The 19,523-nt window shown below is 41.4% G+C and overlaps 2 protein-coding genes across 3 annotated transcripts in view; both read left to right on the top strand.

Moving 5' to 3' along the window:
- The window catches only part of SEC23B (SEC23 homolog B, COPII coat complex component), a 43,367-nt gene extending 31,995 nt beyond the window's left edge, over positions 1 to 11,372 (top strand). For both annotated transcript variants that reach the window (XM_046679183.1, XM_046679184.1), the window contains 4 exons: positions 233 to 319; positions 2,796 to 2,951; positions 3,340 to 3,405; positions 10,895 to 11,372. In XM_046679183.1, the coding sequence (XP_046535139.1) occupies positions 233 to 319; positions 2,796 to 2,951; positions 3,340 to 3,405; positions 10,895 to 10,984 (399 nt within the window). In that variant the 3' untranslated portion in view covers positions 10,985 to 11,372. The remainder of the gene's footprint in view (positions 1 to 232; positions 320 to 2,795; positions 2,952 to 3,339; positions 3,406 to 10,894) is intronic.
- Positions 11,373 to 16,923: 5,551 nt separating this feature from the next.
- On the top strand, positions 16,924 to 18,311 carry SMIM26 (small integral membrane protein 26). The gene is made up of 2 exons (XM_046679452.1): positions 16,924 to 17,087; positions 17,974 to 18,311. The coding sequence occupies exons 1-2, from the start codon at positions 16,970 to 16,972 to the stop codon at positions 18,138 to 18,140; spliced, it is 285 nt and encodes a 94-aa protein (XP_046535408.1). The 5' UTR covers positions 16,924 to 16,969; the 3' UTR covers positions 18,141 to 18,311.
- The last annotated feature ends 1,212 nt before the right edge of the window (positions 18,312 to 19,523 follow it).

The following is a 19,523-nucleotide window of genomic DNA, read 5'->3' as shown; positions in this document are numbered from 1 at the left end:
AATTGCGGAGGGATTATTTGGAGCCTCTTTCTTCTACAAAGTTGAAACTTAGAACTGCTGAGTCAGGGTGCAGAACGTGGGATGTGGCCTGAAGACGGGGGGAGCCCCCGTGCCAAGTGCCACTTGTAAAGGGCCTTGTAACTGCTCTGTGGATACCCTGGGGGTGGAGGCGGAGTGGTCGCCATGTGGGGAGCAGGGAAGAACAACGTCGTCTCTCTCCCTTTCTCTCCAGCCAGTGCTCTTGGACAGCAGCAGCATTCTAGCTGACAGAATTTTGCTGATGGATACTTTCTTCCAAATTGTCATTTATCTTGGTGAGGTAAGGTGATAGTAATTTCTTTCCTTACTGTTGTTTTTACCTTCTTTTTATTAATTTAGGTTTTTATGACATTTGAAATGAGAATTTGGGCTTGGGGGCTGGCCCTGTGGCATATTGGTTAAGTTTGCATGCTGTGCTTCAGCAGCCCAGGTCCGCAGGTGTGGATCCCAGGCATAGACCTAGACCGATCAGCCATGCTGTGGCAGCAACCCACATACACAGTAGAGCAGGATTGGCAGATGTTAGCTCAAGGCTAAAAAGAGATTGTCAACAGATGTTGGCTCAGGATGAATCTTCCTGAGCAAAAGAAACAAAAACAAAAGAATTTTAGTTTGAAAACCCACAGTTCATTATCGTTAGTACAGTGGCTTTTATTCTAGTGAGTAAAATATTTTTTACATCCCTGGGTTACTTTCTGTATGTACTAATTTTAATAATACTTGCCGTAAGTAACCTCAGGTGGTCCTTTTAAATCACTATAACACTGCTTTTTTGAGTTGTCAGTCAAGATCAGTTTACTTTTCCTCAATAAATTTTTTTTTTTGGTGAGGAAGTTTGGCCCTGAGCTAACATCTGTTGCCAGTCTTCCTCTTTTTGGTTGAGGAAGATTGCCCCTGAGCTGACATCTGTGCCAGTCTTTCTCTATTTTGCATGTGGGATGCTGCCACAGCATGGCTTGATGAGCGGTATGGAAGTCCACGCCCAGGATCCAAACCCACGAACCCCAGGCCTCTGAAGCAAAGCACGTGAACTTAACCACTCTGTCACTAGGCTGACCCCAGTAAACTTTTTCTATGCACTACGTTCAGAGTTGTGTTAGAGTTACTCAGGAAACAAGCTTGGGACTAAAGTTTTTGTTTGCTGAAATAATATGTGTGACACACTGAGCCTTACACTGGATGGCTTTCAGGGGAGAGCCCCTCTCTTTCTCACAGGGGTTCATGCCCTAGGAAAGGGCATGGCTCCTCTGAAGAAAATCCTTTAGAGCATTGTATTCAGTGGTATGTTCTTTTCCTTCTATTATACGTTCTTTACCTTCAATAAATTCCTTTGACAATTGACTTCCTAGTGTCTGTACATGAGAAATGATTGTAAGTGTCCTACAAAGATATAAATTGTGTTTCAGAATTCCCTTAATAACTTAGAATAGTTTTCTAATACTAATAGATAGGCATTTTATATTTTTTTCAGCATATTAACAGCCGCTCTGCTAGTCACTTGCCCACAGATGCTAAGACGTCAGTAAACGGTCCTAGACCTAGGACCATTGGATGACAAGTTGCTGTTTGCAAATTGGCTTAACTGTTTCCTTTAGGAGCAATAATCGCAACATAGGTTTCTTTGCCTTCAGCTCACCCCTTTAGACTTTTCTGACCAAGGCCCCCATCCTGTTCCTTCACGCGTTTATTGAGCACCTTCTCTGTGCAAGTGAGGGGTTCTAAAGATGGAGATAGTGACATCGTTCTCGCCCTCCAAAAGCCCTAAGTCTGCTGGTTGTGGGTGTTCTTACGAACTCTTGGACCCAAGTAAGCTTATGGGCACTTCTTCCATGCCACCAGTCAGTCAAAAATTAAGACCTGGGAAATAGTACTGGGACTGAGAAGAAGGGGAGAGTAGGCTGCAGAAGGCAGCATCTAAAGAGAATCCTCTTTCTGGTATCATATAAACAGTTCCATTTTAAAACACATCGATCACTTGTTAGGTCCTCTTACTCCATTTTCCCTCTCCCTTGTTTTCTTTTTTAGAAAGTTTTCTTTCTCCCCTAAATAACATGTGAAAGCACTTTAGCTTGTTTATAAAGATATATTAATCAGTGAATGAATATTTCTTGATTTCCTGTGTGTGCAAGATATTTCTTAGACCAGCTGATGGGAATGAAAGAAGGAATGAGACAGAGTTTAGCCTGGTTGGGGAGACAGTATTTTCCACACTTTAGTATATTGTCTTCTACTCGTTGCCTAATTAACGCCCATACTTTGATTCTTAGAGCTTTTATGGGGATGGGGATGAGGTCAGTCCCAACTGGTCTGTGTGCCGCTAGGAAAGGGAAGGGGGAGTGGATTCCATGTAGGAAACCAACGCATCCCTTTCCCTACCAGGTGTAAGGACGTGAGAGGCTAGACCAAGTGATAGCAGTGGAAATGGAAAGGAAGGGAGCCCACAGCTCCTTAGGACAACTTATCCCTGGGCATTTTTAGCTAGTTGGTATATACAGTTAGAAAGGGAAGGGGAGGTGACTGATGACTGACGTTTCTGGGAGAACTGTGTAGGTGGGGGTGTCCTGGCTGCACCTCTTTGCTTACTCATACTTCTAGTCAGCTCCACTTTGCTCCCCTCTGAAACTCGCCATTCCTGACATGAGAGTTCTTCACTGGAAACAAGTTCTGGGGGTGTGGTGTTAGAAGCTCACAAATATCAAAGAAGGCTGTTGTTTCAGTGTTTCCATAGTGGCTTTGGTCTGTTTGTTTTGGTGTAGACCATAGCCCAGTGGCGTAAAGCTGGGTACCAGGACATGCCTGAGTACGAAAACTTCAAGCACCTTCTGCAGGCCCCACTGGATGATGCTCAAGAGATTCTGCAGGCACGCTTCCCAATGCCCCGTTACATTAACACGGAGCATGGAGGCAGTCAGGTGAGTGAGCCGAGTGCCAGCTCTGGTGTTCTGTTGGTTTCCAGATATATTTTTATGGCTATAAACCCAAACAGCTTGGTTAATATTTTATGTGATGACATGAAATGATATACAGGTAAACTTCCAAATATGACTCCTTTTTAAATGAGTGATAAAAATATGTTGATATAAAAGTAGGGAATTGCCAAGATAAAATACATATTTCATATTTCAGAATAATAATAATAATGAGTAATAATAAATGGAGAGCCATTGGGCTTAAGCTAAAGAAATGGGTTCTTCTGCAGTAAAAAAAATTTCTAATTTAACAGAAGAAATGTTTTAAAAACTTTTTTTATGTTACACTAATATTAATGCCACTTTTAATCTTTAAATCTATTTTTTTTAGGCTCGATTCCTTTTGTCCAAAGTGAACCCGTCTCAGACACACAATAACCTGTATACTTGGGGACAGGTAAGAAGCTGTCAGGTTATTTGGGAAGGCAGGCTCTACTTTTTTAAAAACTTGTTTTTAAATCCTACAGATTGGATCCCTTTTGGCCTAGAGACAGAGTAACTTGGGTATTTTTCTGGGGGAAAAAACACTTTGAATAACATAGCTGGGGTAGGGATGGCACCTTGTGTAGATCCCCTCCCACAGTACACAGCGTAGGATGACGGGTTCAGGCCAGAGCACAGAACACTGTACTGTGGCCCTCATTTGGCTCTCCTCATAGTCACAGCATCACCACCCCACGTCCTCCCCCTCCTCCTTCCTCTCCCAAGAGCGCAGGGCAAAAACATCTGCTTTTCCTCACCGCTCGTTGTGCCTCCTCTTCACTTTTCAACCTCTGATTCCTTCTTTATATAATTATTCCTAATATTTATGTTTCTCTCAAGTGAGTCTTTTCTTTTGCTGTTTTCTTATAACATTTTTTAAAATCAAGCTTTTTTTTGAGGTAATAGTAAATTTACATGCAATTGTAAGAAATAATACAGAGAGATTCCCTGTATCTTTTCTCCAGTTTCCCCCAATGATGACTTCTTAGAAAACTGTAATACAGTATCACAACCAGGATATTGATGTTGATACGGTCAAGATAGACATTTCCATCATCGCAAGGATCTCAGTGTCACCCTTTCGTAGTCACACTCACTTCACTCCTGCCTCCACTCCTTCCTCAGTGCCTGGCAGCTGCTAATCTGTTCTCTGTTTCTATAATTTTGTCATCAAAAATGTAATATGGGGGCTGGCCTGGTGGCGTAGTGGTTAGGTTTAGGCGTTCCACTTCAAAGGCCCAGGGTTCATGAGTTTGGATCCCAGGCACAGACCTACACATCACTCATTGGGCCATGCTGTAGTGGCGTCCTATTTACAAAATAGAGGAAGATTGGCACAGATGTTAGCTCAGGGACAGACTTCCTCACCAAAAAAACAAAACAATGTTACACATATGAAATCACGTAGTACCTAATTTTTGGGATTGGCTTTTTTCCCTCAGCATAATTTCTAGATTCATCCAGGTTGTTGCATGTATCAGTAATTTGTTCCTTTTTATTTGCCAGGTAGTATTCTGTGGTATAGAGGTACTTCAGTTTAATTATTTACGTATTGAAGGACATCTGGGTTGTTCACAGTTTCTGACTATTAGGAGTAAAGCTGCTGTAAACATTCATGGACAGGTTTCTTGGGAACATAAGTCTTCCTTTCTCTGAGATAAGTGCCAGGAGTACATTTGCTCGGTCATATGGTTAGCTTTTTCAGAAACTGCCATACTGTTTTCTAGAGTGACTATTTTCTTTTACATCCCCACTAGCAGTGTGTGAGTGATCCAGTTTCTCTGCATCCCTGCCAGCATTTGGTGGGGTCATTATTTTTATTTTAGCTATTCTGATAAGTGTGTAGTGGTATCATATTGTGGTTTTAATTTAGTTTCTCCTAATGGCTAATGATGTTGAACATCTTTCATGTGCTTCTTGCCGTCTGTATATCTTCTTTGATGAAATCTCTGTGTCTTTGTCTGTGTTCTGATTGGATTATTTGCTTTTTTACTGTTAAGTTTTGAGAGTTTCTTATGTATTCTGGATGCTAGTCTTTTGTCTGTTATGTGGTTTGTAAATGTTTCCTCTCTTGCAGTTTGTCAGTGCATCCTCTTTACACGATCTTTTGCAGACCAGACGTTTTTAATTTTTATGAAGTTCGCTGTACAAGTTTTTCCTTTCATGAATTGTGCTTTAGCTGTCAAGTCCAGGAACTCTCTGTCTAGCCCTAGCTCCCAAAGATTGTCTCCTGTGTTTCTTTGTTTCTAATTTTTTGTTTACATTTCAGTTCATGGTACATTTGGAGGTAATTCTTGTACATTGTTTGAGGCTTAGGTTTATTTTTTGTATGTAGATGTCCAGTTGCTCCAGCACCACTTGTTGAAAAGCCTCTCTTTCTCCCATTGAATTGCTTTTGCATCTTGGTCAGAGATTAGTTGGGCATATTTGTGTGAGTCCATTTCTGGGTTTCCTGCTCTGTTCTGTTGATCTGTGTTTCTGTCTCTCTGCCAATACCACACAGTCTTGATTACTATAACTGTACAGTAAATCTTGCAATTAGATAAACTGATTTCTCCCACTTTATTCTTCTTTTTCAAAATTGTCTTAGCTATTCTACTTCCTTTGGTTTTCTATATGAATTTTAGAATAATCTTGTCTATCTCTTTAAAAAAATCTTTCTGGGATTTTTATAAAAATTGCATTAAACCTTTATATCAGTTTGGAGAGAATAGACATCTTTACTGTGTTGAGCCTTTGAATCCGTGAACTCTGTATGTTTCTCCATTTGTTAAATCTGTTTTGATTTCATCACTATTGTATATTTTTGCTTTTTTTTTTTGAGTGATCGTGAGTGGTATTGTATCTTTAATTTCAGTGTCCAACTGTTCATTGCTGAAATACAGAAATACGTTGGATTTTTGTATCTTTATCTTGTATCCTGTGACCTTCCTGAGTCACTTATTACTTCTAGTTGTTGTTTTGTAGATCCTCTGGGATTTTCTCCATAGACAATCATGTCATCTGCAAGAAGGGACAGTTTATTTCTTTTTTTTCTTTTTTGGAAAAGATTAGCCCTGAGCTAACATCTGCCACCAAACCTCCTCTTTTAGCTGAGGAAGATTGGCCCTGAGCTAATGTCTGTGCCTATCTTCCTCTACTTCCTCTATTTTATATGTGGGACGCCTGCCACAGCATGGCTTAATAAGCAGTGCGTAGGTCCGCACCCAGGATCCAATCCAGCAAATCCTGGGCCACCAAAGTGGAATGCATGAACTTAACCACTGCACCACTGGGCCAGCCCGGGACAGTTTCTTTCTTTCTTTCCAATCTAAATACCTTTTACTTCTTCTCTTGTTCTGTTTTCTATTTTTCTATTTCATTTATTTCTACTCTAATCTTTATTGTTTTCTTCCTTCTGCTTGCATTAGGTTTATTTTACTCATTTTCTAGGTTCTTGAGGTTGGAATTTAGATTATTGATTTGAGACTTTCCTTTCTACAGTGTATGCATTTAATGCTGTTAATTTCCTTCTCAGCACTGCTTTTGCTGTGTCACAGGTTTTAATATGTTGTATTTTCATTTTCATTCAATTTGATAGATGTTTTTTAATTTCCCTTGAGATTTCCTCTTGACTCTTGGATTATTTAGAAGTACTGCTTAGTTTCCAAGTATTTGGAGATTTTCTTGTTGTCTGTCTGTTAGCGATTTCCATTTTGATTCCATTGTGGTTGGAGAATACACTTTGTGTCATTTCAGTTCTTTTAAGTTTGTCAACGTTTGTTTTATGGCTCAGGATATGGTCTTTCTTGGCATATGTTCCATGGTTGCTTGAATGGGCATTCTGCTGTTGTTGGATAGTTGTCTTATATGTAAATTATATACACTTAATCGGTAGTGTTGTTGAGTTCTTTTTATGCTTGCTAATTTTCTATCTAGTTGTTCTATCAATTTTTGAGAGGATGTTGAAGTTTCCAACGTTTTTTTGAGTTCTATCTGGTTTTTGCAGCTCTGTTGTTGTTATGTATTTAGGATTGCTATGTCTTCTTGGTGGGTTGACCCTTTTATCATTGTATAATGTTCCCTTCTGTCTCTGGTCATTTTGTTTGCACTGATGTCTGCTTTATCTGGCTTAATAAAGCCCACTCCTCCTTTCCTTTATTCCTTTTATTGATCATGCAAAGAAGTAAATGTTTGCATGACATATCTCTTTCCATCATTTAACTTTCAGCCTGCTTATTCATTATATTAGAAGTGAATTTCTTACAGACAACACGTAGTTGGTCATGGTTTTTAATCTCCTCTGCTAAACTCTTTTAATTGGTGTATTTAGACCATTTATAGTTAATGTAATTATTGATATGTTAGGGCTTAAGCCTGCCATTTTATTTTACTTGTTTTCTCTGCTTTTCATTTCTCTTTTTTCTTTTGGGTTACTTGAACATTTTGTACAGTTCTGTTTTAACTTATATATAGTGTTTTTGAGTGTATCTCTGTGTAGCTTTTTTTAGTGGTTATTGTTGGTTGCTCTAGGTATTAGAACATTACATTATGTTATATATGCATAGCTCATCACAGTCTATGTGATGTTTTTTACCAGTTCAAGTGAAGTATAGAAAACTAACCCCCCCATGTGTCCCTTTACCCTCTTCCATTTATAATTGTGTTAAATATTTCTTCTACATACATCAGTGTTAGAATTTTTCATCACCCATCGAACATAATTTATAAATCTCAAAAGAAAACAGAAAACCCTATTACATTTATCCATATTTCTACTTATGTTCTTTATTTCTTTTTAAAACTCTAAGATTCTGTCTTTTATCATTTCCTTTCTGTTAGCCATTCTTTTAGGACAAGTCTACTGGTGATAAGATTCTTAGTTTTCCTTATTTGAGTCTTGGTTTCCCTTTCATTCATGAAGGATATTTTCTCTGGATATGAGATTCTGGTAGCTGGGGGCCGACCCATGGCCAAGTTGGTGTGCTCCACTTCAGTGGCCCAGGGTTTCACCAGTTTGGATCCTGGGCACGGACATGGCACCACTTATCAGGCTGTGTTGAGGCGGCAGCCCACATGCTACAATTAGAAGGACCTACAACTGAAAATATACAACTATGTACTGGAGGAATTTGGAGAGAAAAAGAAAAAAAAGAAAAAAAAAAGATTCTGGTGGCAATCCTTTTCTTTAGGCAATTGGAAAATGTTTTGCCACTTCTCTGGCCTCTCTGGTTTCTGATGAGAAATTCACTGTCATTCTCATTGTTTTTCACCTGAAGATAAGAAGTCGTTTTTCTCTGGCTGCTTTCAAGATTTTTTTTTAACTTTTCTTATTTTTTTTTTCTGGGAAAAATTAGCCCTGAGCTCACATCTCTTGCCAATCTTCCTCTCTTTTTTATTTCCCTCCCCAAAGCCCCAGTGCATGGTTGTATATTCTAGTTGCATACTCTAGTTGCAAGTCCTTCTAGTTCTTCTATGTGAGCGGCTGCCACAGCATGGCTGCTGACAGACAAGTGGTGTCATTCCATGCTCAGGAACCAAACCAAGGCCACTGAAGCAGAGCTTGCCAAACTTTAACCACTAGGCCATCAGGGCTGGCTCTCAAGATTTTTTTTCCTTGTTAGTTTTCAAAAGTTTAAGTACCATGTATTTTGGGTGTGGATTTCTTTGGATTTATCCTGTTTGTAATTTTCTTAACTTATTGATTCTGTTTATTTATGTCGCTTGCCAAAATTGAGTAGTTTTCAGCCACTGTTTCTTTGAATGCTTTTCCAGCTCACCTTCTTTTTGCTTTCTTTCTGGGACCCCAAATACGCAAATCTTAGATCTTTTGTAGTTCCACAGGTCCCTGAGGCCCTGTTCATTTTTTTTCCATCTATTTATTTCTAATCTTCAGTTGTGTAATTTCTGTTATTTTATCTTCCAGTTTACTGATTCTTTTCTCTGTTTCCTTTCTGCTTTTGAGCTCATACACTGAGGTTTTTATTTGTTAGTGTATTTTTCAGTTCTAACATTTCTGTTTGTCTTCTGCTTCTTTCCTGAGACCTTGTACTTCTTTCCTCTGGCTTTTAATTTTTTCATTTGTTTCAAGTGTGTTCATAATTGTTCATTGAATCATTTTTATCATGGCTTCTTTAAAGTCTTCGATAATTCTAACATTGTTGTCTACTTAGTGTTAATACCTGTTGACTGTCTTTTCTTCAGTCACTTTGAGATCTTGGCTCTTGGTATGCAAGTGATTTTTGGTTGAAATGTGGACATTTTCATGTTTGTTATGAGACTCTGGAGCTATTTAAAACTGCTGTTTAACTGGCTTTTTGTCATGCTGCTCTGGCAGAGAAGGTGGGGGATGGGCATTGTTTTCATCACTGCCAGGTAGAGGCACAAGTCTAGGTTGTCCGTTGACCTCTGTTGACATCTGAGGTGGGGAAGTAGTTCCTGCTGGGTGGGGATGGGGCTTGGAGCTCCCCACCTAGTCACCACTAATCCTGCTTTGAAGATGACCTTGTCACTGTTGGGTGATAGTGAAAGTGCTGACTCGACTAGGCCTCCTCTGATACCACCCCCGTGGGTAGGAGGGGACATCTTATTACAGCCAGGTTGGGGTGGAAGTCCAGGATCCCCAAATGTCCCTACTGATACCATAAGGGTAGGAAAACTTCTTACTGGCCATTAGGGATAAAATTTCTGGCTCCATACTTGGCCTTCTCTGACACCATCCTGGAGGGGTGATGGAGTCCTTTGTTACTGTCTTGTGAGGGTGAAGGTCTAGGTTGCCCTCTCAGCTTTTGCTGGCATGGGTGGGGCCACAGTTTTTTCTGTCATCTTTGACTAGAGTACAGTGGTTATTTTCTAACATTTTTCTGTCTTGCTAGGCTGCCCTAGTCCTTTGGCTAGAGAAAGTGGGCTCATTTTGTTGTTTTTGTCTGTGCTCAGTGACCATTTGCCAGCTTCTTCAGCTCCGAGTCTGGGATGTATGAGTCAGGAAAACCCAGGGAACTCACCACTTTGTTGTTCCTTGGGTCACAAGGTCCCTAGTTTGTCTGCTGTCTTCTTTCCACCTTTCAGAGTCTTCTTGTGTCTGTTTTGTATAAAATGTCCAGGATTTTTAGTTGTACTTAGTGGAAGGAATAAGGAAAAGTACATCTACTCCTTCTTCCCAGAAAAAGTCCTCCTATAAAATTTTAATCATGTTTACATTTTTCCAATTATAACAGCACAGTTTTATTTTAGAAAATTTGAATATGTAAAAAAAGGTTAGGAACAAAAATTTAAATTGCCTATAATTCCACTGGCTAGAGTTGACTACTTCTGGCTTCTTTCTAGATAATATAAAATGTATATATCATGGATATCTATATTTATTCATTTATTATTATTATTTTTCTTTTACAAATTTGGGGTTTCTATTCAGTTATTTTCCCTTAACATTAATCAAATCACAAGCATTTTCTGATAGTACAAATAATCTCTTTAATCAAAGAGAAAAATATCTGTTCAGTGGTGATACTGATTGACTCATTTGCTTATACACCATTATGAAGATTCTGTTGTAAGCAGAACATTTAAGAGCATCGAGCTAGGTGCTGGCAGAGCGGTGGGGAAGATGAGAGGCAGAGTGTGCAACCTCCAGGAGCCAGACTATGGATGAGTCATCAGAACTGTGGAGAGGGGGGAGGTAAAAGAGTATGTGCTCAGAACTGTCTATGGCGGCAGGGATGGCCTTATCTCAGGGGATCAGGGAAGGATTTTGTGAGATTATGCTTCAGTTGAAAGAATTAGGCAGAGGATGGAGGTGGCAGGAGTACTAATGGCAGAGGGGACAGCACTTGTGAGTGCTCTGAGATGGGAAGGTCCTTAATACCTCATAAATTCTAACTAGCTTTTAAGATACCTGCCAGTAAACCTTTTTCATTAAATTTCAGGAAACTGGAGCACCCATCCTGACTGATGACGTTAGCCTGCAGGTGTTCATGGATCATTTGAAGAAGCTAGCTGTCTCCAGTGCCTGTTAAGCTAGGGATGTGAGCAAGAAATTGAAGAAAACTCTCTCACATTGTGTTCACAATTGTTTATAAAGGCCTAATAACATTCCTTTCACTTTTCTGGTGGATTTTAATAAATAATCAGAGGAAGTGTTATATGTAACCCTTTAGATTATAATTTATTTGTATTTCTCATCTATGTCCCTTTTCTTGCACCATAAAATTATAGTCATAAACGTTTTGGTACTTGTAGATATTTATATGCTTTTTGTATCCTAACTTTAGAGTCTATATAAAATCAGAAGTGATGTATTTTGGCAACTTGCTTAAATGAAAATCATAATTATCATGGAGGAAATAAATCTGGATGAAGAAAGCACTGGCTAAAATAATGCTAATACAGATCTGATTTCCTGAGGACTCTGTGTGTGTGTTTTAAGTGACTCCCCCAAGAGATATTTCCTGAACTTAATCCTCATTTACTGTCTAAATGTTAACAGACCAAGGAAACAGACCATGTGACACACTTGAAACTTGTTGAGGCAGAGTGGTCTGCTGTAGCTCTGTCCCTAACTCACACGTCATGTTCCATGTCAACAGGCCAGCCCAGGGAGATGTAAAGAGTGGCTGATGGGCATAAGTGGCTCTAACAGAGTGACAACACATTTATCTTGAGCATCAAATAAAATAACTTTAAGAGGCACTGTTTTTTAATCAAAGTAATATATGCATGGTAAAAAAAAATCCTAAAGGACTTATAACAAATAACAACAGTTCTCTCCACTCCCTAAACCTAGACCTACTCTTCAGAGGTAACTGCTTTTAACCTTTCCTTACCAGTGTTTTGTTGTTGATATATCAATTTTAGCCAATTCCTATTTTCAAGAATGAGGATATTACGAGCTTTCTCTCTACCATCCAGTTTTATAAGCTATACCTTTATTTTTTTTTATATTATCAGGTTTGGTAAGAGCCGGCCCCGTGGCTGAGTGGTTAAGTTCTCGTGCTCCGCTTCGGCAACCCAGGGTTTCACCAGTGCGGATCTTATTTTTTTTTTGAGGAAGATTAGCCCTGAGCTAACATCTGCTGCCAATCCTCCTCTTTTTGCTGAGGAAGACTGGCCCTGACCTAACATCCGTGCCCATCTTCCTCTACTTTATATGTGGGATGCCTACCACACCATGGGCTGCCAAGTGGTGCCATGTCCGCACCCAGGATCTGAACCGGCCAACCCCAGGCTGCCGAAGTGGAATGTGTGCGCTTAACTGCTGCACCATGGGGCCGGCCCCAACCAGTTCAGATTTTGGGCGTAGACATGGCACCACTCATCAGGCCATGCTGAGGTGGTGTCCCACATAGCACAGCCAGAGGCACTCACAACTAGAGTACACAGCTATGTACTAGGGGGCTTTGGGGAAAGGAAGAAGAAAAATAAAGGAGATTGGCAACAGATGTTAGCTCAAGTGCTGATCTTTAAAAACAACAAAAAAATGTTTGGTAAAATTTACATTCCACTTACAACCATAGTTAGGTCTTTCGTCTCAAAATTGATTCTGAAAGTTTAAAACTAATAAAGATGATTTACACAGTTGTGATGTAAATATTGTTCATGTCCGAGTCAGGTAGTATTACATTTTTCTCCAGGGGTTTGGTGTCCCAGTCCCCATGTCACTTGAAGGAAGACATTTCCAAATGACAAAATCTGTCACTTTTCTTATATTCTAGCATTCCACAGGTTGATTTGCTTCCTTTTCAGATTATGGTTTCTTATATTTGCTGTTTTCCCTAGAGTTTCTCATTTTTGCTTTTTGAGAGATTTTGTTCTCTATTAAGAAATTCCAGGATCTTACTCTACTGAATGGAGTCCATTTTTCTTTAGAGGTCACTGATGCTCCCTTTTAATGTAGGCCAGTTGCTATGACAACTGTCATGCGAGAATTTCTTTGTTTGGACTCCTGGGTTGGTTGTACTCTTCCTTCTGTCCCTTAAGTCATTTTGCTATCTTAAATGACTTTTCCTTTAAAAGAAAAAGTACGTGGGAGATAATTCACAGAGTCTCTTCTGTCTTCATGCTTGACATCTTTGCTGAGTATAAAATTCTAGGCCCCAAACTATTGTTTCTCAGAACTTTGGAGCCTTTCATTCGTTCAACAAATAGTTATTCGATATTTGCTATGTACTGAGTAGTCTTCTAGGTACTGGAAATGTAGCCAATAAAGCAAAAATTCCTGCCTTTATGGAGTTTATGTTCTAGTTAGAGAAGGCCAACATTAAAAACTTAGAAGTAAATTATATAATTTATTAGAAGGTCACGAGTGCTATGTACAGAAGTAAAGCTGAGAATGCCTATTAATTGGATGTTGGACCATCTGGATTGATTCTGATGCTCTATCTTTTGAATTTGTATTTACTGCCTTTTTGCCTTTGTTCTGCATTCTGGGTTGTGGTCTAGTGGTTAAGATTCAGCACCACAGCCCAGGTTTGTTTCCGGTCAGGGAACTACACCACCTGTCTGTTGGTTGTCATTCTGTGGCAGCTGTATGATGCTGTGATGCTGAAAGCTATGCCACTGGTATTCCAAATACCAGCAGAGTCACTCACAGTGGACAGGTTTCAGTGGAGCTTACAGACTAAGACTGGGAAGAAGGACCTGCCCACCCACTTCCAAAAAAATTGGCCATGAAATGTGAATAGTAGCGGAGCATTGTCTTACAGCGCCAGAAGGGGAGAGGATGGTGCAAAAAGGCGAGGCAGGGTTCCGCTCTGCTGTACACAGGGCGGCTTGGAGTCGGGATCAACTCAACAGCACTAACAACTACATTCTGGGAGGGTTTCCTATGTTAAGGTGTCTAACAGACTTCAAATGCCAAGGGCTTTTATTTTCTGTACCTTTTCCATAGAATATTCTTATTTTTTGGATATAATTTTTAATTGAGATACTTCATATAGAAGGGTACATAAATGGTGTAAACAGATTAAGGTCAAAGCTGTTCCTCCTTGGGCCTTCCTGTCTCAAATCAACAGAAGAAAATGTGATAGACCCAGCTTGCTCTGGTGTTCTCTCCAATGACGATGAGTTAAGGTGCTGGGGGGCCACCAGTGGGTGACCTAATGTAGAAAACATGGTCATGTAGGTCCCAACTCTGGGTACTGGTAGCTATTTCCAGAGAGGACATGGAGGCGGGAGGTAATGTGTGGAGAGCAGCCATCCCAATAAGGGGACACTGAACCCGATGTGGCTAAGGAAGACCGAACTCCCTGAGGGCAAGGAGAGCCTCTGACTTATCTTAAGCAGCAGGTGAAGTCCTCAGTTACGGATTTTAAAAGCGCTCTAGGAGGGTGGCAGGATGGATGTCAGAAGGCGGAATCCAAGTGAGGCCTGAACAGAGGCAGGTGTTTAGACAGGTAGACAGGTGGGATGTTGGGCCAGAGGATGAGTACTGGCTTCTATCTTGGGTGATGGCTCCGTCGTTCTCTGAATTACAAAAAAGGAAGGAAAGGTGTCTTTCCTGTTGCTGAGTGGCATTGATAAATTCCCTCCTGGACATTTTGAGGTTAAGGAACTTATATATAACTCCTATAAGGAGCTTAGATATAACTGAAAATGCCCAGCAAGTTGGCAGTACTTAATATGGATTCACTTTCAGGAGAATCTGGAGTGGATTGGAGGGTCACTGACATAGGAAGTAAATAACATGAGTAAGAAGAGAAGCAAGCTTGGAACACAATACTGATTTTTGTGTTTTGTTTTTAATAACTTTATTGAGGTATAATTTACATCCAATAAACTGCACCTATTTAAAGTGTACAATTTGATGAGTTTTTTTTTTTTTTAAAGATTTTATTTTTTCCCCTTTTTCTCCCCAAAGCCCCCCGGTACATAGTTGTGTGTATTCTTCGTTGTGGGTTCTTCTAGTTGTGGTATGTGGGACGCTGCCTCAGCGTGGTTTGATGAGCAGTGCCATGTCCGCGCCCAGGATTCGAACCAACGAAACACTGGGCCGCCTGCAGCGGAGCGCGGGAACTTAACCACTCGGCCACGGGGCCAGCCCCACAATTTGATGAGTTTTGACAGATGTGTATACCCCTGAAACCACCACCACCCTCAACACTGAACATTTCCATCGCCCCTCAAAGTTTCCTGAGGCTCCTTTCAGCCCTTCCCTTTCTTCAGTCTTGGCTGTAGGCAACTACTGGTCGCTTTCTCCCACTAGAGATTAGTTTGCTTCTAGAATTTTGTGTCTGGTTTCTTTCATGTCTGGCTTCTTTCACTCGGCATGATCCATTTGAGATTCATCCCTGTTGCATGTGTTCTTTATTGCTGAGCGGTATGACACATTTTGTTTACCCCGTCACTAGTTGATGGACGTTTGAGTCGTTTCCTTCTTTAGGTTCTCATAGATAAAGCTCTGTGAACATCCAATGTCCATGTCTTTGTGTGGACATAATGTTTTCATTTCTTTTGGGTATATAGGAATGGAGTGTCTGAGTTGTATGGTAGGTGTACGTTCAACTTTTTGAGCAATTGCCAGTATTGCAAAGAGGTTGTGACATATGTTCCCACCAGTAAGAGTTCTGATTGCTCCAAATCCTTACAACTCTTGGTATTCCTGATCTAATTTTTAGTCATTCTAATGGGTGTATAATGGTGTCTTGTGGTTTTGGTTTACATTTCTGTGACGACTAGTGACGTCCTTGTGCTTATTGGCCACTTGTATATCTTCCTTTGTTAAGTGTTTGTTCAAATTTGTTTCCTGTTTTTACGTTGGGTTGTCTTTATATAAATGAATTGTAAGGTGTCCTTATATGTTCTGCATACAAGTTCGTTGTCAAATATATGTATTTTGAATATTTTATTCTGTGGCTTATTTCATTTTCTTAACTGTGACTTTCAAAGAGCAACAGTTTTAATTTTGAAAAAAGCCCAATTTACCAAAGTTTGTTTTACAGTTCATGCTTTTTGTATTCTAAGAAGTATTTGTTTATCCCAAGGTGACAAAGGTTTTTCTCCTATGCTTTCTTCTAGGTTTGTAGTTTTAGCTTTTACACTTAAGCCTGTGACCCATTCAGAGTTAACTTTTGTGTATGGCAAAACACCAATTTCTAGAGAGTGGGCAAAGTAGAAAGAGCCCTGAAAGATACAGAGATAGAGGAGAAAATGTTTTTGAGGTCACAAAAGGAGTAGGTGAGGTCAGTGTGTCAAATGCTTTAGAATCATGTTTGATTATGGCTGACAAGTAGTTACTGGATATGGCAATTTACTGAGTGTCCACTCAGTGCCACACACATCACTTTTGCTCTCAGTTGTTTGGTCTGTTGGGGTGGGGGTAGTTTATGCTTTGAAGAAATGTATGGATAAGAGAAAAGAAGAAGGTAGACAGAGTAGAAGGAGATTTTTTGCTTTTGAGACATGGGCGCGTTTGTATGATGAAGAGTAAAAATCAGTGGAATGAAAATGTGTGGGAGGTGGGGGAGTGAGAATTGGAGTTTAATTGACGGGAAAGGCCCCTGGGGAGGCAGTAAAGAATGGGAGCACAGTGGAAGGATTAGTTTTGACGTAGAGGGACCCAGGGTCACCTAGACAGGGTTCCAGAAAGGAAAACGGAAAAGATGAGTTGCACGTGGAGCTGGTGGTATCCTCGCAAACCTAAGAGCTGGAGGAGGAATGGAATTAACCTTCACAAATACCACCTGGAGCCTGTGGAAGGCAGGCGTTACAATTTTGCAAGTGAGAAGTGTGCTCAGAGAAACTGTCATTTGGTGCCCATCACGTGGTATGCAAGGTCATCCGTCCGCACTGCAGCACGGAAGCCACCCAACCCCAAGTCCACACTTCAGACTTCCATCCGCGGCGCGACTTTCAGGACTACACGCCCCAAGATGCATCGGGGCCAGCGCAGGCTGCGTGGGGGCCGATTCCCCATTGGCGGCGGTGGCGGCGGCTGCGACGCGCCGACCGGAAGGCCCGCCTGCGCCCTGGGGCTCTGAGGATCGAGGCCTTTCCCGGGCGGCGCCATGCGTCCGGAGCAGGCCGCCTCTTGGTACCGGCGCATGTCCGTAGTCTATGCATTGGGCGCCTGGACCGTGTTGGGCTCCTTGTTTTTCTTCGGCCAGAAAAAGAGCAAGCCGCCAGGTAGGGCTCTCTGGCAGGACCCTGCCCTGGGCGCGCGGCCCTCCGCGGGCGTCCCCAAGGGGTCGTCGGAGCGGGGCGTTGCGCGCAAGCCCCAGGTTTATTCTGCAGAAATAGTGGGAACGGCTGCCTAGAGCCGTTCGTTCTAGTGGAATCTGCCAGGAACTGCCTTTTAAATCGTCTGTTGAATGAGGTCGTCCCTGTGCTCAGAATTTGAAGAATCTGTGTAGGGTTCCGGGTGAAATGTCAAAGGCCCCGGACGGGGATTTGAAGAGGGGATCTCCTGTGACATTAGTCCTCGTGGCATTGGGCGAGCAAACAATTCCAGCACTTCCACCAGCCCAGGAATATTAAAATCTTCGCAGTTACTGGGCGGAAAGGAAATCCCTCAGTCTTCAGAAATGTGCTGGAAATCTGCAGATGCTTACGGGGTGGTTGCCTGGGGCTGAAGGGGCGGGGTTAGTGGGGAGTGGCTGCTAACGGGAATGGGGTTGGTTTTTGTGGATGAAAATAGTCTAAAATTGATTGTGGTGCTGGTTGCACAGATTGAAAATACTAAAAACCACTGGTACATTTTAAATTAGTTGTATGATATGTTAGTATCTCTCATTAAAGCTTTTATGTAAAAACTCTGCTGAAGATTACATTTGGTGATGAAGATGGGTGGCTGGAAAGTACACGTGTCCGGTGTTGAGCATTTAAAAACACTTCAGTGTCTATAGTGGTCATATTTTTTTTTCTTTTTTACAAAAAAATGGTGTCAGGACTCTGATGTGGGTGAAGCTAAGTGTTACCTGAGTTTATTTTGTTTCCAAGACTTTGCTAATAATTTTGATGACTGCTGTGTAAGTTAAAAGTCAGTAATTCAAGTGTTGCATTTTTTTTAAAGGTGATGAAGTACAGCAGAAGGATGTCTCAACAAATGAAATGCTTGAGCCTCCGAAAGGGTTTTACGTGGAAACGATTGTCACATACAGAGAAGATTTTGTTCCAATTACTGACAGGATCCTCAACTATTTGAAATCGTGGACTGGTGGCTCTGGACCAGAATCATGATTGCCTGCTGAATTCTGATAAACCAGGACTGTGGTTCAGCATATGAATCTGATAGAGGCCTTGATTTCCATTTTCTGTTTGTGAAAAGTATATACATTTAATTTAATTTTGCTGTAAAGTGTAATCACTAATAATAGGCAATAAATATTTCCTTGAGGAAAAGTAACCTTGCATATTCAAGACATGTCCCTCTGTACTTACATGAGTGACAGGTTGAAGTGAAATTGCACGTTGAGCTTCCATAACCTCGGTTTTCTGAAACTAGATCTTGTAACTTTATATTTCTTTCGTGCTGCTGTGAAACACGGCTTTAGTGGTCCCTTTGAGGTTAGATTCAGACCTCCATGTTCAGTTTGGGATTTATATTGGTATTGGTAAGTGTGTTGTGAATTAGATCATAACTCCTGAATTAAATACACTCGGCTTGTTCTTCAGGACCAGCACAGGTAGCACCCATTCCTTCAGCAGACGTGGACTAAACCCCAAGTGTGGCCACCAGTATTCTAGACACAGGGCATCCAAAGCCAGGACAACATGCTTCCTGCCCTCGAGTGCCACACTGCTGTCTTCACTTGTCTCTTGGTTGCAAGTAACAAACCCACATAAGGAAGCGTACATTGGAAGGGAGTGTTTATCAGAAATGCGTGGGGCAGCTCAGAATTAAAGCTGAGTGTGTTGAGGTCTCAGGAGGGCCTAGCACCAGGAGCCAAAATGCAGCAGCCACTCACCGAGCCTGCCTGGGCTCTTGTCTGCCTAGTAGCCTTTCTTACTGCATGCCAGCTTTATTTTTCCCCGGTTCCTTCTGTAGTAACAGCTAGCCGTAGAAGACATCACTTCCCAGCTAGTGTGAAAGTCTGATCAGCCTCTTTCCTACCTGACGTTACACTGCCACCCTTGTAAGAGACTCCATTCACTTTCTGTCACATCCCTGCTCTGTGGCTTACTGAGCACTGCGTCAGTTATGAAAAAAGTGGTGTGCGTTTCCTATTTGGGTAGCATTTCTTGTTCATGGCTATTTGGGACCCTGAGGAATGGAGATGCCTGCTAGGAGAGGAATCTGGCATTTCTGCGTACCTGCTACAGTACTGTTACCCTCAAACCTTTGCCTTGATTTCTTGTTGGTGTGAGCAGTGCTTGGTGCAGTCAACCTAAGTGACAAAGATTCCAGGATAGCAAGTAATAGCTTCAGAGGCCAGCAGCAGAAACTCCTTCCCAAGGGACATCAGAGGTCAAGAATGGATCAGTCCCAATTGGGTGGGTGCCCCAGTGGCCCACTGTGACTGGCTGCCACCAGATACCAGAAGCAGCATGCAACGAGGACAGGGAAGATGAGAAGCCAGTCAGTCAGAAGCGTGGAAGAGATGGGAACAGGAGCATGAACCT

The sequence above is a fragment of the Equus quagga genome, chromosome 12, assembly GCF_021613505.1.
Source record: "Equus quagga isolate Etosha38 chromosome 12, UCLA_HA_Equagga_1.0, whole genome shotgun sequence".
NCBI lineage: Eukaryota > Metazoa > Chordata > Mammalia > Perissodactyla > Equidae > Equus > Equus quagga.
The sequence above is the reverse complement of the archived record's forward strand: the minus strand, read 5'-3'. Positions and strand labels throughout refer to the sequence as shown.